Genomic DNA, 23,743 nt, shown 5'->3' with positions numbered 1-23,743 from the left:
GTGATGAGTAAAGAAACCTAAGCCCAAACCCAGGCTGTGGGGTCTGCTTTAAAACTAGTTCCACACTTGATTTCAGTTTAGAACTGGTTTTAAACTTATTGCAGACCAGTTTCTGGGCATAGTATTGGACTGATTTTAGGAGCACTCTAAGGTTGCTTTGAGCATCATGTCAGTAACCAGGTCAGGACCTGATTAGAAAGAGTTCAGAGAGAATTGTTAAGTTTTCGTCAGTACTGAGGTAAAAATCTGACAGTTTTCTGTACATCTGTGGGTAAAACCACAAGCAGGAACTTCTGATACCCAGTTCATGCTACAGTTCTACATTCCCCAAAGCATTATGGGAACTTGAGTTAATAATTTGAAGCAGGTTTAGAAGTAAAGCAAATGAGGCCTCTGCAGGCTGAGATGTGTTCTGCTTCTGAGCTCCCACCAGTGCTCCCAGCACATCAGCAGCTTCTGTTTCTGACTCTGCTCTCACACCAGTTTCCCATAAACCACCAGCTCAGACAGATTAAATTAAATCTTTTTCTACATCCCTGATCAGCTCTCCTCCTCCTCCTCCTCGATGCTGTGTTCAAATTTCCGGCGAGGCTGAACGCTCCGATGAACGTGGCATGCCGGGGACGCTGGGAGCTCACAGATAACACGCATCATCTCCGTTTCAGGATGATGGATGACGACAGAAATATATGCGTCTATCAAACAGGTCGGACTCTGGCGAAGCAGAGACACGATGCCCAAAGGCACACATTAATCTGACACGGTCACCAGAACGGTGTACCACAACAGATCCCATTTCCCTCATAACACAAGCTTTCAGTGAGAGAGAGGTCAGAGGTCACAGACAGGAGGTGGAATAAAATCTGTGATAAGGAACCTCTGGAGTCAGAAAATATTCGAGTTCACACATCGATACTATGAGAAGGTCCCAACCCTGAATCCTTTTATCAGTAAGCTCACAGGAACATGTATGTGCATGTCTTTAAGCTCACGGTGAACTCAGATCAGCTGCTTTGTGTTTTTTACATCACGTGTTTTGAGCAGCGTTTCAGTCCCTCATGCGCCTGAGCATGAAATATTTACTCTGCATGTGCAGTCTGTGAAACGTGCAGCATCTGATTTAAAAGGACAGCCTGAGCTCTGATGGTAAACAAGAGCCGGCGAGGTGAGGAGATCCGGCACGCTGCCAAAGATCCAAACCTGCACAGGAGTAAGGAGACCAAGGATAAAGCAGACCCGGTTCTGCTCGGTGCACCTGTGCACAGGTTAGCGCGACTTTCATTACTTCCTGGTTTCATTCGCCCTGAAATTATTTATAATTCAGGCCCGAACAAACTGGACTCCAGGACTGCTTCACACTTGGCTGGTTTAAATCTTGAATTTGGACTGAGATGGATTTTTGCAATGACTCGTTTCTGATTGCATAAAACTGATTTCAGAATCGGGTCTGTTTTTTCCCTGATGTTCAAAAGCTGCTTCTGCGTACATACATGGGTATTTTATTGTGTTTTCTGAATTTCTATAGACTTCTATAGATCTCTGTGGCTCTGATATCAGCCAAAGAAAATTAATTCAGACAATTATTCATATTCAGAGGAGCTGTGTTGGAGAACTAATGGGACTTGATGCAGCAGCGAGTTCTGCATGAAAACACACATTTATTATCTGCAGGCTCTAAATGTTTCCTCATGTGAGGTTGTAGTGGAAACTGCAATTAGCATGACTTAACCTTCAGACTGGCTGCCTGTCTGAGCTTTACACACTCTGCATGAATGTAAATGTTTGGTGAAGCAGCTGCAGACAGATTTCCAGCCTTCAATCAGGAGCAGGAGCAGGAGGAGGAGGAGGAGGAAACCTCTCTGAGAGCACAAAGGACAGCCGAGGTTTTCCTCCCTTAGAGTAGAATGAAGCTGCAGGGGCCACAGGAGAGAAACATCACTCTGCTTTAACTTCACCATGTGGGAATTTTTGTATCATCGTCATAATAATAGTTCAGGTCAGTTTCTGAGGCAGTGATCTAGTGGAGGTAAATGAGGAGGTAATTATACCGTATTGATAAGACAGACTGGTTGAACTGCGTTTTAATGTTTCGCTCTACCTTATTCACACAAATGATGCTAATGCTTTTTATAGACCTGCGCGATCCAGCTAAATCGGACTGCTCTTAATTTAATTTGACCGCTGAGATTTTCACGGCCAGAGCGACATTACAACGTTCAAGAAAAAGAAAACAGACAAACAAACAAATTATGCTGAATGTGTTGCATGTGGTGCATCACAGATACCTGCTAATTAATGCCCAAATAAAATCGTAGAACCCTGCAGACCTTAGTGACGGTCTAAGTGCAGTAACCTCACAGCAGCCACATAACTGGTCAGATGATGTCATTAAAAAAGCTCTGAAAGGCTCCAAAAGCACAAGCATGGCCCAGAGGTCCAGCTCAGGGCCTCCAACTAGCTGTGGTGAAGCCTAGTGGACAGCTAGCAGCTACACCCACCTGCGTCTCCATCCACCTGCCAGGGAGAGAGGCCATCCCCCTACGAATGCAAAACTTTGATCCCAAAAAACAAACCAACTCTGAGCACATTGAAGCGAACACACCAACGGACTGCTCTTTAACATTCAGGTAAGGATTTAAAACTCTGTTTTAACAGCTCGGTTTCCCCCCGAACGAGGTTCCTGTTTATTCTGAAAGTTCTGCTGTTTGAGAGAAAACCACCCGGGAAGAATTCTGGGGGATTCCCTTTAGAGAATAATTCAGGCTAGTTCCTGGTGTCTATTTGTGTTGGCGTCAAAGCTTCTGAGCCGGAGGCAACACAACTGTCTTCTCTTCATCTCATCGTGCTTTTAATATGTTAAGTGAAAATGAAGCTGTTAAAAAGAAAACTTTTTAAAAGAGGACACAAGCATGACGTAGACACCCCTACCGTCCTCTCCTCCTTCATCTTCGCTGCCTCCGCCTTCTTCCCTCAGGACTTTGCCGATCCTTCGAGACAGCGAGCTGAAGAAGCTGCTGACGGATGGCGTGCTCCTCTCGGCGACCGATTCTACCTTCCTGAGCGGTTCCCTATTGTTGTCGTTGTTGGCGCCGGGCTCGGACATCGACCGGAGAAAGATCCTCTGCAGGGCGCCGGGCTCCCCGCTACGTTTTTTCGGGTTTGGGAGGGTGCCGAACCTCGGCAGGCTGAGCAATCGCCGGTGAGAAGGCTCCATGGTTTGTGCTTTGCCCTCGGGAGTGGACGTACCGGCCGACCTCGGCGCCTGGCGAGCAGATGTCTCCCATTTGTATTTGTCCAATAACTGCTCAGAAGCCGGTGGGGTGTTGGTTCTCCGCCAGGGCCTCCTGTAAAAGTGCCAGTGGTACAAGGTCCCCTGGATTAGACCCTCACCGATCAAAGGGTGGGCGCCACTTCCACTCATAGTCTAGCACACGCAAGCTTCCTCCAGGCAGCAACGAGCAGATGGAGGCCCCCAAAATGGCCGTCACTGCTGGTTCGCCGACAGCTGTGCTGTGACACGGACACACGACCCCGGCGGGTCGGACGGATGAGGATTCGTCAGGTTGTCCTCATGTGCACGCCGAGCTGGAGCTGCCGTTCGCTCGCTTTCTGTGGGCTGACGTTCGTCTTCCTGGGAGGAAGTCAAGAGCCAGAGAAAGACCGAGGCCAGCCAATCAGGGCTGAGCAAAGGCAAAGCAGCAGACTGTGGTTTCCCCTATGAAGACTACAGCGTCGAGCATCAGCTTCTCCTTTTTCTGATCAGTTTCCTGGTTTGGTTCTTATTCAGCAGCAACGTCGATGACGATGACGCAGAGCTCTCATAATGAATCATATGGATGGATTTAGATCTGTAGACTTGCTGCAGTTTGCAAACAGCCTGAATTTTGCTCCAAAATAGGCGGGAAATCCCCCTTTCATACTTCCCACATTGGCGATTTATGCACTTTGCGAGGGACCAGGATGGGTTGTAGTCTGTGGTGTAGGGTGGGCAGCTGGAAATAGTAGGTGGATGGAAAGAAAAAGGGTTTCGGTAGCTGAAAAATAACCCACAGAGTGCCAAATTCAGTCAGTGATATCCTCTAATATTTATAATACCCATTTCCATTCATTCTACACGTAGCAGCAGAGAAGGATCTGAAGAATAGGAGGCAAGATCTGTACGTTTACTATCTATGAAAGTAACACAGGCCAGAACACAATCTGGACGCGCTGATACAAAAACATTTAACTGGTATAGTTGAGTGTAATTTAGTCAAGCTCTTACCCACATTCAGGCCAGTCATTCTCTGTTTATTGGGTTAAATTTCTGAGCTCTCAGGCCTCCATACATGTTGTGAGCCCTAAATATTCATGAGGACTGAAGAATGTCCCCCCGCCCCCCGAGGCCTCTGTGACCAGAGAGGAAACAGGAGCAGAGTCCCAGAGAGCAGGGAGGAGCTCTGAGGACACTTTATTCAAGCCCCGCTGATAGAGAAGCTTTGAAGCAGCAGAAGCGAGATAGAAAAATCCCCGCAGCTCACTCCGCGAGTTTCATAATATGGAAATGAGGAGGTTTGTTGTCGTTGTTGTTCAGGCTGCAGGTTACATGTGAGAGCGTTCAGTCCTCCACGTGGAGCTGGAGGTTCACCTGCAGCAGGCCAAACGTGGCCAAGATACAAGCTGAGGGCGATCTCAGGCTGCAAACAACCCCCGAATACATATCATCACACACTTTGTGACAGTAAAAAAAACAAATATCAACCAGCTCTCCAACAAGCTCCTCCCCCCAGTGGCCGGACTGGAAGTGGACTCCATCTCCGCTGTTGTGGAACGAAGCTTGTGATGATAGTTTTCACCTCATGGCTCATGAACCAGTTCTCCACCTATGGCAGGTTCTGGTCAGAGTGACCGTTCAGGTCACAGGAACAGGAGGACCATCCCTGTCTGCGACACGTAGATCTACTGCAGCCCAACGCGGAGGAGGAGGAGTCTGTGGGACCCGCAACAATGACCTCACCAGCTTGGTCGGCTTGGTCTCATAAAAGTCGTTTGTCCCTGATCGTGGACACAAATTGACCTGTTTTTATGAGATGGTCAGTGCGGCTTTGTAACAGGAAGTACATTTCCTGTGAGTAGTTTTTGGCGAGCACGCAGTACCAAGAAAACGGCGCTTTGGGAGAAGTTTTAACTTTTTAGAATTTAAACTCAAAAAGTCGCTCTAAATAGTTTTAATGATTATTACTAACATATTTTAATAATGCCAACATTTTCAAAATAATACAAAATAAATAGAAACTTCTGACACATTTAAGAATCAACATGTGGTCTGTGAGCAGCAAAACCCCAACATCTCCAACCTCTGAGAATATTCATTTTGTGTAAATGGGTACAAACAGAGAGCGGACGGATGAACGATCATGTTCAGAGTCCCTGACTAGTTACAAACTGCCGTGAGACTGCGTTACAGAAAACAGAGCTGAGCTCCTGGAGGATTCAAACATGTGCTCCTCGTGGCCCTGATGCAGTTAGGAAAAAGATCAAACTCTCTCCAACTCTCAGATCAACCTTCTTCTTCTTGGGACTTTAAAGGCACGCCGCCCTGGCTGACCCACATATCAGCCCTGATTGGATAATGAAGCGACGCTGCATGTAGGTCAGAGTTAAGACTCGGGGAGGTTAAGCGGAATCAGAGGGAGGCAAGTCCTCCTCGAGCCAGCGGCGACTGACCGAGTCTGAGGCCAGAGGTCAACATCAGGACGAGCGGTTCCTCTTCCACGTCAGTTTAAACACATGTTCACGCCAAGTCTAAGCAGCTAAACGCACAACTGTAAACACTTCCTTTAGAAATTAAAAAATGAGAGCACGGGCGCTGCTACAGCTCACCTGACTGATCAGGCAAACGAAAGCTATCGTGTCCACCCGAGGTTGTTTCCTGCGTTTCATTCCTTCGTACTTGTCCCTGCTTTCCGATCTACACCGTGCTGTCCAAAAAAGGCCAAATGCAAAAAACAAATCTTACAAATAATGAAAGCTCCTCTTAAGAGGCTGTGGACAGATTTCTATGGATGGATTCAGGATAAACTTCCAATAAGATCGAAGGAATGGGACGTTTTAGACCGAAACCGGCTCGCTAACGTCAAACATAAATACCTCAGACAACATTACAAATCTAAATTACAATTTCCAGGAGTGGACCGCCAGTTCAGAAGCCACGCATGCTTTGAGTCCTTTGTTTCGTCTGAAAAGTCGCCCAAAAGCCATCAAGCAGCAAAGAGAACATCAAGGCTCAGGCAGGTCTCATTTCACCTGCATTCAGATACCAGCCCCGATTCTAACAGCTCACTCTGACTGAACCGGACTGATGCTTCTCCCCAATTTCCTGAGTTTAAAGGCCAAACAGGAAGTCCTACAAACATTTATGCTCCTCCAGAGAAAGGAAACAAAACAGGAAGAGAGGAGACAAACAGGAAGTCAGGTGGAAGCCAGCAGTGACACGGAAGACGTGGATTAAAACTTCTCTGGTGAGTGTTGTGGTATAATTTAGTCTTATTGCATTAAAATGAATCAGTGTTATGAAAACTTCTGCACAAAATCAGAGTGGATCAGAAGCACAAACTGATCCGTGATCGATTGTCAGATTCAGCGACAGAAACCTCTCACTGACTGCAGACTCAGCTCAGCCTTAGTTCGGTCGTTTTTCCTCATTGACAGACTCGACTGCTCACTTTCTCTCATTCTTCATTAATGTGTCTGCATTCATTCAAGACGTGATGCAGAAATCTTCCAGGCCCACATGTTTACACATAAAACTGCTGCAAAGTGAGCAGAACAGGCTGCAGGACTGACCCGGGGCAACAGCTTAAAGTTGCTGGTGCCTTCATCAGGCACCACTTTGTTCACTTTTCATCTCCGTCCTGCAGGAAGCCAGGAGAAGAGCGGGCAGCAGCAGCAGCCTCCAGCTAAAAATAACTCGCAGCCATAAAGAGAGCTGTAAATCAGCAGCTGATAGCACCAAAGCCACTCGGAGCTCAGGAATCCAGGCTGGAGTCTCAGCTGGAGGCCGGCGGGCTGGCCCTCGACGGTCTGAGGACGGAGCACGCTTCCAGAAAACAGGAAGTTCAAGATCAGCGGCTGGATGTGAGGAGGCCGCATGAAACACTCAAAAAACATCATCTGAAAGGAGCCGAAGCAGCTCCAGATTTTAGCCTGTGACAGCAGTGGCACGGTAGATCAACGCAGCGGTCTGTGACACCACCACACGCCGCCTTCCCATCATTCACACATACTTCAGATTAGCTAAAACCCAGAGGGGCCCGTCCAACATTTTACAAAGTCACAAGTTCATTTGGAGAAATCAATCAATGATTCTTCCAGGAGCATATTAAAATAAAAGCCTCTGATGGATAAACTACTTATTTCCAAATTAATTGGCAGGTGACTGAAAGCCACAGCAGCTAACACACCGACCCCGAGGCAATAAAGTCAACTTCTAATCCGAGTTTGAAGCTAAACAGAGCTGAAAATATCTACGTTAGAGCCTCGTGAAGCGACAAACAGGAAGCGAGTCGGCTGATGTTCTCGAGGTCAAGTTAACTTTGAGCGGCTTAATCGCCCAAACACTCAGGTGTTGATTTAAACTACAAACAAGGTGTCTGATTGGTTGTTTGGCGGCGTGAGCGTCCTCCTCAGACAGCAGCAGCGTTTGGTGCTCAGACGATTGACTAATCCAATTTTCATCCACAACTCAGGCTTTAATCTGCAGCCGCTCTGACACAGTGATCCACTTCTGCTCTCCGCTCACAGCTTTCAGAGCAGCAGACGTCCTCTGAAGTAATCTGATTACTTCCTGCTGAATGCAGGAGCCTGCTATCATGTGACACATAAACAGGAAAGCTGGTTTCCCTTCATTAACGTCTGAAAAGGGAAGAAAAATACGAAGCATCTGGAAAATTCACCTGTCAGTCAAAGAGGCCACACCCCTATTTTTGTAAACTTTAGGCCCTAATACACTTGAATCAGGTGTGTTATAAAAACCTGACCCCACAGTTATAATGAGGTAGATAAATTAGCTATAGAGACCAAAACTGCTGTGACTGACCCACTAAAACCCTTTAACTCACTGCAGTCCACAGTCCACTGACAACAGCATCTTTTACCTCGAGGTAAAAAAAAAATTGCTGGTTTACTTTGTGTGACTTTTGCATTTTTATTGGTCAGTTTAGATCCCAAACAAACAGTGAAAACATTCAGGTCCAAGACTACTAACCATAATCATTCAAGGAGGCAGACAAACAGCTTGTGTGTTATGAGATGTAAAATCATAGATTTTGTGAATGGAGTCTGGTAGAGTGTAAGAGCAAAATGCAAAGTATATAAAACACGCAGACATAAGAGAGGGTTTCTTTGTAAAGGTATAGGATGAACGATCATTTTATTTCATTTGACATCTATAAATAACAGACACAAATCTTTTTATTCATGGTTTCTTTCTCCTGAATCTAAAACAAACCCTGATTACCACAGCACTGGTTTCCCTTCACATCAGACAAATAAAAACACACATCCAGCGCTGTGTGATTACGACGAGTGCGTGTCGTCCCCGAGGATCCTCCGGTGCTTTTCCCACCCTGCCCTGAAATAGACAGCAGCTTTTTTTGGTCCAGAGAAGCAGGACTGCTCCTGTTTTGTTTCAGAGAGGAAATCCTGCCTCACCGCCCCCATCCTGAAAACAGCCAGGCCTGTGAGGAACTTTCCATTTCCTGCTCCCATCGGCCTCCATTGTCCTGCAGACCACCGCTCAGACCTGAACCCATTCCCCGACACTGATGAACCACACCGCCACTCAGACACGCAGACTCTGGGCGGAGATTCCTTGAAGATCCGCGAAGATCAATCCGACTCTTAGAAAATATGTTTACATGCGTCTCCGTTTGAAGAGCAAACGACCGCGTCTTCCATTCCTGCCCCGGAGCCTCCACGTCAAACACGAAGCACTTCAAACACACGCCAGTGGATCACATCCATCGTTCAGTCCTCACCAACTCATCATCAAAAGGTCAGGCACGGACACGCCCACGCCAAGCGCTGAGGCGAGCCCCGCGGTTGGATCCTGCGTTTGGGATCCGGCTCTAAATCTTGTCCCGTCTGTTTACGCACACACACAAAAGATCCAGGATTTTCTCAGCCGTCACAGACGACACACACTCATACAGAAGATCGAGCTGTTCCCTGAGCTAACCGCTTATTTCCAGCCAGATTTCTCACGTGGTGCAACCGACCGAGTCTGTCCACAACCCTGGAGACTGCTCACAGACTGCTTCGCCCCTTTCTCTCCAGCTTCTTCCTGCTTATAAAAGCTTCTTTGATTCGTGCAGACAGCTCCAGCTCAGGAGGAATCAGAAAATTGAAGTATTTCAATACGAGTTTGAAACGCTGACAGAAACCATCATATTGTTAAATAATCAGCTCGTGTGGCTCTGTATCCATGTTCAGGCAGATGGATTTTATTCCACTTCACATCTGAAGGAATCTGATCAAAGCTGGAAGAAAAAAACAACCCATCACCTTGTTTTTCTCAAACTTTGATTGCATTTCAGTAAAACAACCACAGCTGATGTACCGGCTCGTCTTTCCTGCACATCTGTCCCATCAGTAAACCTTTTTTCTGGACCTAAACATCCTGTTTTCCAAGATAAGATCTACTATATTTATCCCAAAAGTTGGGAAAGCACCCACTCACGACAGCTTTACGCTTTTTACAGAACAGACTCGGCCAAAGAAAACATCCGTTTCTGCTCGTTTCTCACGTGCAGCCTCAGAGGAACGTGACGTCCCGTCAGTCCCGCAGGAAGCTCAGGTGTGAATGGGCTCACCGGCAGCAAACTCCCAGAATCCCCGTCCAATATGGAGGCTGAGAACCTCAGTGGGGCTTCAACATGACAGCAGGAGGAAGGAAACCTTCGGAGTGCGAGTCTGCTGTCCAGACACCTCCAACATCATCGTTTCTTCTCCGGATAAATCCTCGGAGCGGCCTGACGATTAATCCGTGACGGGATGAAATGACACAACACGTTCGTGTTAACTCCTGACACTCTCAGCCGGTGGGCTGGAGGAGGAGGAGGCTCTGCGATGTGTTTAAGCGTCTGTCTGCGGTCAGCTTTAATAGGCTTACGTACAGCAGCCTTTCTCTGGATAATGCACTCTGTCGATGCTTTCAGAGAGACGCTGGATCCAAACAGCGGCAGGAGGAAGCTTCACCTGCAGTTTGATCAACGTCTCGCATCGATCGCTCTTTCGTCGCTTCTTAGTGTCGTACGTCCATCGGGGCAGAACGCCCACCACAAATAAAGTTATTGCAACACAACGTAACACACACACAGACACACAAACACGGACACACTCTCTGCTTTCAGGATCGGGCAGGCTGGACTCTTGGGCCCAGAGGAGACTGTACACAGACCAGAGGGTGGATCACTGAGGTATCACCTCACACCTGGTTAGCTCAGAAAGGAAGGAACGTTATAGGTCACATGATGTCATTAAAATGCTCCAACAGCACCAACATGGTACAGGGGTGACAGCTAGGAGAGCGCTAGCAGCTACAGCCGCCTGAGTCGCCATCCACCTGTCGGTCAAAGAGGCCACACCCCTTAATCATGCTAACTTTAAACAGGCTTTAAAAAGATGTTTGTTTCTGCTGTAAAGGTGCACATTTTAACACAGGCATCTGTAGGACAGACTCACAGCTGGAGCCTCCAGTGGACGTTAAGAGGAAGTGCAGGTTTTGGTATTCTTTGATTAGAAATTCCAGCGCTAACCTCCTCCCGTCTGAGCGGGAAGCTGCTACAGCGTCTCAGCAGCACAAACTCAACACAGTCTGACACGAGGCCCCAGCCTGCTCTGTAAATACACCGGCAGGGTGGAGGAGACCCCACCCTCTGATGTAACGTGAATGCAGCAGAAAAACACAAACGACCCGCCGCTGCATTTTTCTGCAGTGAGGTGGACCTGAAGGCAGCACGGCGGCAGCCATTGTTGAATCTATTTGAGGAATGCGAGCCGCGGAGGGCAGCGAGGACCCGATGCCAGAGCCGGAGTCCTGCCCGGTGAGATCACCAGCACAAACTGGCTGCTGACATCACACCCTGCCAACAGCGGGAGGGTGGAGGAGGTGGAGGAGGAAGAGCAAACATCCTGATGCAGCCTCGCAGCTACAGATAGCAGCGCTGCATTCAGGCCTCTGTGAGCGTGCACATCTACGTTCAAAATAAACCGAGTTATAATCACGCTCAGGTTCATGAACACATCAGTGATGGGTCATAGCAGCCTTCAATGCTCCACCCTGTTGGTTCACAGGACGTCACCACCACTTCAGCCTCACTCATCCACTTTATTCCCAGTTTCGGATGAGTTCATGGGCCGCCGGAGCCTTTAGGTCTAAAGTGACAAACACGACTTTATTCTTACATTAACATCGAGAAACTCTGGGTTCAGTTTGAGACTGAATGAATTTAGAAGTTTTAAACTTTATAACTGGGATCATTAAGGTGATTAAAGGCAGTCAGACTATTCTTCAGTGTTTTCACTCTGTGCTGGTTTTGTCTTTCAACACTTTGGTTTTTTAGTTTTGCACCTTATTATTATTATTATTAATTTGTGCATCTGTCTGGTAGTTCTTGACTTGGTTTTTTGTGGCTTTCTTTGCTTACATCCCTTTGTGATCATTTTGTTCCATTTTTAGCGTCATGTTGTGTGTTTTAGAGTCGTGTTTCATTGTTTGGTGGCCAGTTTGAGCCTCTTTGTGGTTGTTTGTGTTTCTTTTGTCATTGTGTCTCTTTTTTTGTTCATTTTGAGTGTTTAAGAAATGACTTTCCACGTGTTCGTGGTCATTTGGAGACTCTTTCCAGTTACTTTACGTCTCATTCTGAACACTTTGCTGCTCTGAATGTCTTTTGGTTATTTTGAGTGTTTTGGATGACTCTGACTTTCCATTCTGAATCTCAAAGGAGATTTGAAAGGAGAAAAACACTAAAATTCGCCCTCTGATGTCACATTAAGCAACACGATCCAGTCTCTTCTGCTCATCCTTATCAGGGTCGGGTCCAAACAGAGCAGCGACTCAGACGCCCATTTCTCCCATGTTTTCAGGATCCTTTGAAAGTATCAACATCACCTGCAGGCTGTGTCCCTCAGGTGAATTTAAATAAACACAGAAGAGTTTCTGTAATTCACTGCAGCCATCAGTGATTACTCAGTGCATTCTCAGTCCTCGCCAACGCCGCCATGTGACCGCCTGTCCTGGAAAACTGTTCGGTCTCACAGAGCTCTGAAGCTTTTATTTTAGGAAGTGAAGCAGCAGCAGTCCTGCAGGGAAACATGAGACAGCAGCTGCAGCACCGGCCTCTCGTGTGAAGTCCGCGCAGAAAAACTGAGTCATGTTACCGTTTTCTGCCTCACAGGACGCCGCTGTGAGTCACAGCCCCACACGGCCCCATGTGACTGCGAATAAGACGTCTCCTTACAGTTTCAGCGACCTCTGACCTTTCTGTCAGCTTCTCGTTCGCTACACACTGGAAGCTGGAAACTTGTGGCTGTATTCATGTGGCTTTATTGTGGGTGTCTGAGGTTTGTTCGCTTTAAAACAGTAACATCAGCGACTCCACCTGTGAATAAAACTCAACACGCCGGATAAACTCAGCGCTCAGGACTAACGCCACTGTTTGCACTTCCTTTCCCATCACTTTACGTCTCATTCTAAAGATCTGGACACTTTAGACTTTAGTCATGTTTTGATTATTATGAGATTTAAGCGTTACTGAAGTTATCTCGCATCCTTATTGGTTCATCTTGCGTCTCTTTTTGGTCACTTGGGACTTGTTTTTGTTTTTTGTGGGCTTTTGTGGTGTTTTTGCATCGCTCTTGTTTTGTGGCATTTGTATGGTTACTTTGAATGTTTTGGGACGTTTCTGTGGTTTTGAGCCGCTTCCTGAATACACGCAGGACTGTGTGACCCTAATCTAATCTGAGAGGTTCCCCGACGATTCAGATTACTGAGGTCAGCTGGTTTGAGTGCAGATTAAGAGCAGTGTTGTTGCTTTATTTTGACAAACTAAACTCAGGGAGACCTTTTCTGCTTCAGCTGCGATTAAACGCTGCAGTGCTTCCTGTAAGGACAGTCTGTCTCAGGAGGTCTAAGCTTTAAACCCTGAACCTTCAGAGAACAAGAAAGTTTTAAGGGATTATTAAGAGGGTAAGGGAACCAGAGCAGTTTAAGAGTCTGGCCCCAGGAACCCTTCTCAAGGAGGCTGAGTCGAAACCTCACGGAGCTGCAGCTCCCGGTCCCCCCGGTGGCCTCCATGACCTCGGCCTGAGCTCTAGGCGGATACCTGGCTATCCGAAAGGTGGCCGGTGCCCTCTCTACCTGCTGACCCCGGTCCCGAGACCCGCCCGGCCGCCGGGTCTCGGTCCTGCCCCCCCAGTGTGTTCTTCTTACCGTAGACCCGGAGCCAGCCCTGCTGCTGTGACACAGCGTCCCCCAGGATCCGGTCCACCAGCGGATCCAGGAGGCTCAGCCCGCCGCGCAGAGAATCCACGTCGCCTGGAAGCGAGTCCGTCTCCATGTCCGAAAGCAGAGAAAAAAAAACTTGCTGTGGCTTCAAGTGTCCCTCCACAAGTGTGAGACAGTCCCGGAGCGGCGAGTCCAAGTGTCCACGCGCGGAGAGGAAGCGGAAAAAGTGTCGGGAGGATCCGTTACGGGACAGTTTGGTCGCTTTCACCGCCCAGCTGCTCCCTGTTAGCCGTTAGCTCGGGTCCGGCTGCCCGGCTGGCTCTCCCTCATTGTTCCGCTTCTCGGCGTAGCTGAAGGGGCAAACTTCCTCCAAACCAGCGTCCAGGTGAGACCGGGAGCGCCCTACCTCTGTCCCCGAGAAAAGTCCACACAGAGGCAGCCGTTAGGTCCGCGAAAGCCGCTGGAAGACACCGAGAGTCACGCGGTGGTCTCTGTGCCTCCGGCGGGCTGCCCCTCTCTGCCGCTGCCGCTACTCACAGTCCACCGCACGGGGACGGGCACGAGCCTGACCGGGCGCGCTCCTGCCAGGAGAGTCAGGAGCGCGCAGGGACGTCTGGCTGACGGGATGTTTCCCTGAACCTGACCACGTGACACGAGTCAGTATTACCAGGTTCTAATGAGCCCGGAGGATCTTCTGCATCCGCACTGAGGTCCGGCTGTATAAGAGCTCGGCCTCAGCCCACAGACACGCAACGTGACGACACAAAAGACCGCGTAGGTGGTGCAAAGTAACCCCACAGACACGCAAACGACCGAAAACACCCGAAAAGAAACCCAACCCGACTGCAAGCTGTAATAAACATCCACAAAAACACTCACATTACAAACATGCACACAACAAGTGACAAGATGACCTGCAAAACAAGTCCAGTGACCCACTGAGACAAAGACTCAGAACAAAAGGACATTTATTCAATAACTTTAAAAATGCCACCAAACTAACAAACAAGCCCGAAACGAGTCCAGAGAGCCCGGGTGATCAAAAAAGGGCCTCAAAACAGCCAAAACAGATCCACGAGATCAGAAAGACACGTCAATACGAGGAAAACAGGTGCAACAATACTTTATATAAACACAAACAAGAACAACAAGAACAAACAATAATGAAAACGATCAAAAAGATGAAAAAAAACTGTTAGCAGAGCTGCTCTGTGCAGCGTTATGGCATAATAATTTTAAGGGAGAATAAAAAGTCGACACACATATCTCATTCCTGACGGAGGACTCTACCACTACACTTCTCCAGTCCATTCACAGAGTCGTTGCATGGTAAGACATGGATAGGAAGTGGGCGGAGCCTTTTACCGTCATTTTATTACGACGCAAAGTACAAACACCTGTGGACACACAATCCAACAAAAACATTAAATGAATTCTAACAAAACAACAAGCTCACAAACATGCTAAATAACAAATTGACACAAAACAGGCCCGATGATGAAACAAGAACAAAGCGGCCCTCGAACAACTCGAACAACGATAAAAACACAAAACGAGCTCAGAAAAACGTCACACAAGAAAATTAAAAAGTTTCCAAATGATCACAAGAGGACAGAAAACACATTCATCACAACCGCGTGTTCAGAAAGCAGCAACAGGATGCAAATAAATAAATAAAAATGGAAAATGAAGAAGATGAATACTTCCACAAAATCAGATCAAAAGAGACAAATAAACACTTTGACTTAGTTTTATTATATCATTTTAACACGAACATACATTTAATGCAACACAAACACTCATCAGTCACTGAATAATCCATTCATAAACTTTTTAAAGAGTCTCATCAGAAACTTCCAGATTAAAATCCTTCATGACGTCACACGTTGGAAGTTTAAATTACGGTGGAATCACGTGATCCTAAAAACCCACTAAAAACGTGTCCCAGCAGCAGTAAAACATGTCCTCCCGTGTCCGTGCGCGCTCTGTGTGTGTTTGCATCCATGAATCTCCCTCACGCTGTCATACAGGCACCGAAGCAGCGCTCTGATGCCCCCTGCTGGACGCTGCGGGACTTCACGTCATCAGCACTTCAACTATGAACGTATTAGTCAAAAGTCAAAGTCAAAGTCAACTTTATTTGTCGATTCTGCCACATGTACAGGACATACAGAGAATAGAAATTGCGTTACTCTCAATCCCTAGATAAATAGCAAATGAACATTTAAATATATTTAAATATAAAAGTGATTAAAAATGCAAGTAAAATAATTAAAAAGTAAAAATTTAAATAAATACAATTTTACATATAACAAGAAAGCTATATAATATACAATATAATGGGTAAGTGACATTGAGTGTAAACCAGGCAGAGTAGTGCAAATAGGCAAATAGTGCAAATGGAGATTTAGTAGTGTACGGTAAGAGAAAGTGTAGCAACAAAGTCTTATGAGGTAATGGCAGTCCAATGCTCCACAAAGTGACTGGTAACTGGTGCAGGCCAGTGAGTGAATCAGAGAGTGTGTGTGTTTGTGTGTGTGTGACAGAGTTCAGTGAGACCGTGGAGGAGAGAGGGGAGAGGGGGCAGAATCGGGAGGGAGTTAAGCTTCCTGACAGCCTATTAGCTAGGTTTTAGCTTCAGCCAAGTGGAAGCTAAATTGTCTAGTCATTCATATGTAAATTAGGTTGTTACCTGGGAATTCTGGAGGGGAGTGGGGGTGTGTGAATGAGGGGGTGGGGGGGCTGCTAAAAGCTGTGAACTTCCTTTTGTGTTCGTCTTGATGCATTCTTAAACATCCAGGGAAATAAATCTCCAAAAGTCACCAACTTGGAGTGTTTCAGTTTGCCATCTTAGGGAGAAATCAACACACATGGGTGTATGTCCTTTGTTGCTGAGATTTATTGATAAAAACAGTACAAAAAACCAACCATTTGTACACATATTTACAAATAATAATAAAAAGTGAGTGAGTACATTTCAACATTTTCAGCAATCACTCACAATCCTGGCACTGCCATGGTATCTGTAGTCTGCATTTACCACATGTGTATCTGTAGCAGTGAACACATCGCACAGTGGCATGATTGTTCTTGCATTTGTGTTTGACCTGACACATGGCTCTTTTTCCAGGGCTCGGTGTGGAGGGTTGTGTCCAAAGCAACTGTTCTTTTCTTGCCTTCTTTCCAGCTTCCCAACACTACCAAAAGGAAGCCAAACACTGTCACCCTTTACAACAAAACAAAGTGTGGCATGGATGTGATGGACCAGATGGTTCGGGAGTACACTGTCCGCAGAGGAACACGGCGCTGGCCAGTTGCCGTGTTTTACAACATGATTGACATGGCAGCACTGAATGCACATGTGCTGTATCAAGCATGCACCGGGACGAAGGAAAGACGGGTGGACTTCCTGGTGGAGCTTGCAACAGAGTTGGCTCACTCTCATGTAGCTGCGAAGAAGGCAAGAAAAGAACAGTTGCTTTGGACACAACCCTCCACACCGAGCCCTGGAAAAAGAGCCATGTGTCAGGTCAAATACAAATGCAAGAACAATCATGCCACTGTGCGATGTGTTCGCTGCAACAGATACACATGTGGTAAATGCAGACTACAGATACCGTGGCAGTGCCAGGATTGTGAGTGATTGCTGAAAATGTTGAAATGTACTTGTGTGATTCTTACTCTGAATCTGAATAAGTACGCGGGACCACTGTGTGCGGTAAGACCATCTCTTTTACCTCCTGTATGACCATCTACCGGCATGCATTGCCAGTGCGTAACACGTAATTACACAATCAAACAGTGAACACATACTGCCCATACAACAAATGTACCAGAGACAATTATGAATACACCACATCTCCCCTTTTAAACAAAAACAGAATATTACTTTTCTCAGGACAGAACTTCCAACCAGACTACCTCTTGTTTCTTTTTTTTTCTCTTTTTCAAAGCCATACAAGAACATCTGGCAAACAATCTGCATTACATTTTTAACCTTTTGTTTTTGTTTTCTTGTTCTTTTTAGCTTTATTTTACTGTGCTCTACAAAACCATTATAACACAGTTACATAACAACAACCTTTTTTCTCTCTTACAGATCTAACTTTTTAGGTTTAACTATTGGCCTCCCTGACTTGGTTCTGACCACATCAGTGTTAACAGGTGTAGCAGGGGTCACACTGGGTGTTTGAGGCTTCTGCAACACAGGCACATTAGCAGGTTCATGCACAGGTGAACTTAAAGGAATCAAATGCACACGATTACGCCTCACAGTCCCTTGTGGTAACTCCACTGTGTATGATCGGGGTGTAGAGTGATTTTGGATAACAGTGCCTGTAGTTTTGACATCAGTCACCCAAACTTGCTCTCCTGGGGACAGGCTGCATAAAGGTTTTGCGCGGTGGCGCCTGTTGAAGTTTGCCATGTCCATCATCCTCTTCTCCCTTTCCTTTCGAGCGAGCAGTGCGTTGTCCGGCAGTGTGGGCTCCAGCTGCGATGGAAGCATCGGCAGTGTGGTTCGCAGACGTCTGCCCATTAAAAGCTCTGCAGGGCTGTATCCGGACTGCAGTGGTGTAGCTCTATAGGCAAGAAGAGCTAGATAAGGATCAGCTGCTTTTTTCAGAAGATTTTTTACAGTCTGCACAGCACGTTCTGCTTCTCCATTACTTTGCGGAAACTTGGGACTGCTTGTGATGTGTTTGAAGCCGTATGCTGCTGCAAAGTCTGTAAAGATTTGACCTGAATACTGTGGTCCATTATCAGACATGAGGACCTCTGGGATGCCGTGACGGGCAAAGAAAGATTTCAGGTGAGTAATGACGTCGTTTGATTTTGTCCTGTTTAACAAAGCAATCTCAACAAATCTAGAGTGATAGTCAACGGCGAGAAGGTAAGTTTTCCCTCCCAGCTCGAAAAGATCTGTGCCCACTCTCTGCCATGGGCGGGCAGGGTATTCTGTTGGCATGAGTGGCTCACTGTTATTGTGTCTTTCTTGAATACACGTTTTGCACTTGAGCACCATCTCAGAGATTTGTTGACTCAGCCCGGGCCACCACACTGTTTGGCATGCACGAGCTTTACATTTTACCACACCTTGGTGTCCTTCGTGAAGTTTTTCCAGCACCTCGTTTCTCATTGCTGAAGGAATGACAAGCCGTGTGTCTTTTAACAAAAGGCCGTCTTCAACAGTGAGCGTGGCTCGGTCAGGCCAGTAATTTCGCAGTAAAGGCTCTTGTTTTGCATGTTCTGGCCAGCCTTCGGTGCACATGTCCATGACGCGAGCACACACACTGTCGCTTTTCAGTTGTTCCTTCAGTGTTTGCATATATGATGAACTGACAGGCATGTTTGCTACAATACTGTCCACATATATGTCTGTGCTTTCCATCAGCTCTTTGTCTGACAGGTTCATTGGTTTTTTCAGAGGTGAGCGGGACAAAGTATCTGCTGTCCAGAGCGATTTCCCTGGGGCGTACTGCACAGTGTACGAGTAACGCATGAGTCTCATTCTGAATCGCTGGATCCTGGGTGGCAAGAGATCCAGAGCTTGTCCTCCCAGTAAGGAAACGAGAGGTTTGTGGTCCGTTTCAAGACAAAAATGTTTACCAATCAGGAAATCACGAAAACGCTCACACGCCCATGTAGATGCCAGTGCCTCTTTTACCACTTGTGCGTATCGTTGTTCTGTAGGAGAAAGGGACCTCGATGCATACGCCACTGGTCGCCATCCTTCTTCCCACAGCTGCAAAAGAACACCTCCGAGACCATAGGATGAAGCATCTGCTGATACTTTAATGTCTCTGTTGGGGTCATACATTGCGAGCACTGGGGGTGAGGTCAGGGCATCTCGTAATGTTTTGAAAGCTCTCACTTGGTCAGTTCCCCAATACCATGCGTTCTTTTTGGAAAGAAGATCTCGCAGGGCTTTGTCTTTTTCAGCTAAATGGGGGATGAACTTGCCCACTTGATTCACCATGCCCAGAAAACTGCGCAACTCTGACACATTAGTTGGCTCTGTCATTTCTGTAATTGCCTCCGTTTTCTTCGGGTCGGGACTGATTCCTGTATCCGCTATGATGTGACCCAAGAAAGCAACCTTGCTCTGGGAGAGCTCGCATTTTTCAACATTCAGCATTATCCCTGCTTTTTCCAGTCTTTGCAGTGTAGCATGGAGACGGGAATCGTGCTCCTGATGGTTACGTCCCCACACCAACACATCGTCAATGTGACACACCACTCCTTCGAGACCCTCGATGACCTCCGCCATCATGCGCTGAAAGTGTTCGGGCGCTGAGTTGATCCCAAACGGTAGGCGGTTAAAGTGGAACCGCCCAAAGGGTGTGATGAAGGTGGTGAGTTTGGCAGACTCATCGGACAGGGGAATCTGCCAGAAGCCCATGTTGGCATCCAGTTTGCTAAACACTTTGGCTCCTGCGAGCATTCCGAGACTTTGTTCAACCGATGGCAGCACATATTTTTCCCTGCACACATACTCATTTAGTCCGGTAAAGTCTACGCAAAGTCTTAGCCTAGGGCTGTTTTTCTTTGGAACAACAACCATGCCGGCGCACCAATCCGTTGGTTCCTCAACTCGGGTAATGACACCAAGCTCTTCCATTCGTTGGAGTTCCTCTTTTACCCTTCCCATCAGAGGCAGAGGAAGCCTTCGCGGAGTTGTGAGTGAGTACGGCACAGCATTCGGTTTGAGTTTAATGTGATAGGCCCGCTGCACTTTCCCTAGACCATTGCAAAGTTTAGGTTAAGTAGTCTTCAGAGTGTCCATTGAAACCGCGTCAACTCGCACCAGCAGGCCAAGAGCTGTAATGGCGGGCAGGCCTAGCAGTGGAGTGCTCAGGTTTCTTACAACATAGACCTTCTCTGTTGTCTGTTTCGCTCCGTAGTTGAGCTGTAGCTTTGTAAAACCTGCAACGTCCAGTGGTGTTTTTCCAGGGCCTAACAAAGGTTTTTCTGGCTGCTGGAGGACTGGTCTGTGTTCGTTAGCAAAAATCTTTGATAAGTCCGAGTCAGCTATTACAGTCACATCTGCTCCAGTATCCAGTTTGAAAGTGATTTTTGCATCTTTCACTTGTATGATGGCTGTCCACGCCTGGCCGTCACTGGAAACTGAGCCGAGGAAGAAACCTTGCTCCTCTTCCTCCTCAATACTTTGCACTGTCTTGCTTTGTCTGCAGACTCGCTGGTAGTGACCTTTTTTTCCACATAAATGACATTTTGCATCATTTGCTGGGCACTCAGGTTTCGGATGTGGAGAGCCTCCGCACTTGTAGCATTTATTACTTTGTCTCTTGCTATATTGCTGTTGTGTTTTGACAGTTTTATTTTTGAACATGTTGAACTTTGTTTTGTCGTGCTTTTGTATCACTCTGTCAACTGTTTTCGCATTTACATGCATTACATTTGTTTCACTTCTCAAAGCTGACTGTTGCTTTTTGATTTCTTCTGACTGCCTGGCCATATGTATAGCTTTATCCAAGTCCAAGTCTTTTTCCATCTGCATGCGCTCAGACAGCCTCGTGTCGGCCAAGCCCACTACTATTCTGTCTCTTATCAGCTCATCGTGGAGCGGTCCGTAGTTACAGTGCTCTGCTAATGCATGCAAGGCAGTCACGAATGCATCAACAGTCTCATTCGGCTCTTGTTTGCGCATATTAAAACGTGCGCGCTCATAAACAACATTTTTCCTGACAATGAAAAAGTTGTGGAAGCTATCTCTCACTTTAGCATAGTCCCGTTGGTCTACCGTATTTTCACGACCATAAGACGCACTGTGCTAAAAGGCGCAGTCTCAGTTATGTGTGCCATTACTGTATTTAACACACACATAAGGCGCACTGGATCATAGGGCGCATACAAGTACTGTATGCGTATTTAAAAATAAAGCGGGAGCAAACCTGAGTTCGGTACCTTACTCACATTTTTATTACCAGTAATCGTCATCATCAACAACACACAAGCATACAAGTGTGCGTACTTAAAAATAAAGCAGGAGCAAAACAAAGTTTGGTACTCACATTTTTATCATCAATCAAACCCATCGAAGTCCTCATCCTCTGTGTCTGAACAGCTGCGCTAAATCTCCATCAAACATGCCAGGTTCACTTTCTTCACTGTCAGAGTCACTTTCCGTGCCGTGCGGCTCCTCGGAAATGATGCCGGCTTTTGCGAAAGCTCGAACAACAGTGCCAGCAGACATGTTAGCCCAAGCATCTACAATCCATTCGCAAATTGTGGCGTAACTCGCCCGGCGCTGCCTTCCACTCTTAGTGAAACTGTGGTCTCCACCGGTCATCCATCGCTCCCAGGCCGCTCGCAGCCTTACTTTGAACGGGCGGTTCACACCGATGTCCAGCGGTTGGAGCTCCTTTGTCAGGCCTCCCGGAATGACAGCAAGCTCACAGTTCATTTGTTTCACTAGTTTTTTCACATCGGCTGTGAGATGGGCACGCATAGAGTCACAGATTACCTTAATTAATTAACCTTAATTTATATTTTATTCCTTCCTAGTTAAATTTACCCTTTTTAATTTTTCATATTTATTTCCTATCTTATTCATAGCCTTTTCCTTTTTTGTTCTCTTTAGGTCACGAGCAGTTGTCCAAGCATTTCACTACATATCGTACTGTGTATGACTGTGTACGTGACAAATAAAATTTGAATTTGAATTTGAGATTAAGAGCGATGGTGATGCGTGGAAAAAACCACCTGGTCTCCTTACATACACCTCCCTCAGCCACTCTTTCATCATTTCCTCATCCATCCAGCCCTTTTCATTTGCCTTAATGATGATTCCTGCTGGAAACTTCTCTTTAGGCAAAGTCTTTCTCTTAAAAATCACCACAGTTTCTGTCCATTAGCATGGCAGCCAAGCACAACAGTAAAAGAAGACTTTTCGTGCCCCGTTGTGCGTATCGCTACCGTGCTGGTCCCCTTCTCCTCCACAGTGTGACTCACCGGGATGTCAAAAGTGAGCGGGACCTCGTCCATGTTTGTGATGTGGCTGGTCTGGATGTGTTTGTCGCCGATGTGTTTGCTGCAGTAGGAGTGGAGGATGGCCAGCTTTTCCTTATAATCCGCTGGAAGTTGCTGCGCTATCGTAGTCCTGGTCCGGATGGAAAAATGGCACCGTTTCATAAAAAGTGAAAGTGAAACTGCTTTTAGCCGAATGGTGACCGTCGAAACGCTTCTCCCGCTCGTTCTTTGCTCGATGATCCACCACTCGAGTCTTTCCTCCAACTCGGGCCACCTCGCCTTATGTCCGCGGAAACTCAGCTGCGTTTTCTTGACCTGCCGGAGCTTGTTTTCTAGCTTCCTCCATTTGCGAACCATCGATTCGTTAATCTTAAATTCTCTCGCCGCTGCTCGATTTCCATGTTCCTCCGCGTAGCTGATGGCCTTCAGTTTAAACTGTGCTTCATAAGCGTGTCTCTTTGCCATTTTCAGGGTTGCGCCCACACTTCACCCTTTAGCGTTCTCATGGTGTTCTCTACTACGTCCTCCTTACAACACACAGGGCGCACTGCACTATAGGGCGCGCCGTACTTTTTGAAGAAAATCTAAGACTTTTAAGTGCGCCTTATGGTCGTGAAAATACGGTACATCACTTAACTTTAGTCCTCTCAGGACGTCATCCGCTTCGTCTCCCATACAATATATGAGAGTGTTCACTTGATTTTCCTCCGAGCTCGCAGACAGATTACTTGCCTGGCGGAATCTCTCGAAGCGACGGACCCATCTTGTCCATTCGTGTGGTTTGGAAAAATCAAAGGGCTCCGGTGGTTGGATGCTAAACGTAGCGCTGGGAGTGCTAGCCGCGGTGCTAACTCCTGCCCTCGGACGATCGTCTACGTCGTCATTCGGCATTGTGTTTCCACCTTCCTCTTCTCCTCACACTCGGCAGATGTATGGAGTCTTACAAGTCACACAGCACTTCTGACACCATGTGTGATTCTTACTCTGAATCTGAATAAGTACGCGGGACCACTGTGTGCGGTAAGACCATCTCTTTTACCTTCTGTATGACCATCTACCGGCATGCATTGCCAGTGCGTAACACGTAATTACACAATCAAACAGTGAACACATACTGCCCATACAACAAATGTACCAGAGACAATTATGAATACACCACAGTACTCACTCACTTTTTATTATTATTTGTAAATATGTGTACAAATGGTTGGTTTTTTGTACTGTTTTTATCAATAAATCTCAGCAACAAAGGACCTACACCCATGT

The 23,743-nt window shown here is 46.8% G+C and overlaps 2 protein-coding genes across 5 annotated transcripts in view; both read right to left on the bottom strand.

Annotated features, from left to right (window-relative positions):
- The window catches only part of rasal2 (RAS protein activator like 2), a 62,912-nt gene extending 48,748 nt beyond the window's left edge, over nt 1-14,164 (bottom strand). For 2 of the 4 annotated variants that reach the window (XM_026149131.1, XM_026149133.1), the window contains exon 1: nt 2,929-3,639. In XM_026149131.1, coding sequence (XP_026004916.1) covers nt 2,929-3,421 — 493 coding nt within the window. In that variant the 5' untranslated portion in view covers nt 3,422-3,639. Of the gene's footprint in view, nt 1-2,928; nt 3,641-13,471 lie in introns of those variants that run through there. The other 2 variants (XM_026149134.1, XM_026149132.1) reach the window with 2 other exon arrangements.
- On the bottom strand, nt 13,779-20,966 carry LOC113010737 (uncharacterized protein K02A2.6-like). The gene is made up of 4 exons (XM_026149939.1): nt 17,760-20,966; nt 17,634-17,684; nt 13,984-14,125; nt 13,779-13,894 (listed from the first exon to the last, which is right to left on the bottom strand). Exons 1-4 carry the CDS (start codon nt 20,133-20,135, stop codon nt 13,779-13,781), a joined length of 2,685 nt encoding a protein of 894 aa, XP_026005724.1. The 5' UTR covers nt 20,136-20,966.
- Between the last annotated feature and the right edge of the window lie 2,777 nt (nt 20,967-23,743).

The sequence above is a fragment of the Astatotilapia calliptera genome, chromosome 18 (assembly GCF_900246225.1).
Source record: "Astatotilapia calliptera chromosome 18, fAstCal1.2, whole genome shotgun sequence".
Classification (NCBI taxonomy): domain Eukaryota; kingdom Metazoa; phylum Chordata; class Actinopteri; order Cichliformes; family Cichlidae; genus Astatotilapia; species Astatotilapia calliptera.
Note: the sequence above shows the minus strand (reverse complement) of the source record. Positions and strands in the feature narration are given on the sequence as shown.

Bases quoted from the DNA above. Each gene is read 5' to 3' on its own strand.
- LOC113010737 (XM_026149939.1), bottom strand. From the start codon at position 20,135: ATGGGAAGGGTAAAAGAGGAACTCCAACGAATGGAAGAGCTTGGTGTC. The intron at 14,126-17,633 runs GTCAGAACCAAG...TCACGTGGTCAG, and splicing joins CACCTGTTAACACTGATGTG to GTTCAGGGAAACATCCCGTC. The intron at 13,895-13,983 runs GCACAGAGACCA...TCTCGGGGACAG, and splicing joins AGAGGGGCAGCCCGCCGGAG to AGGTAGGGCGCTCCCGGTCT.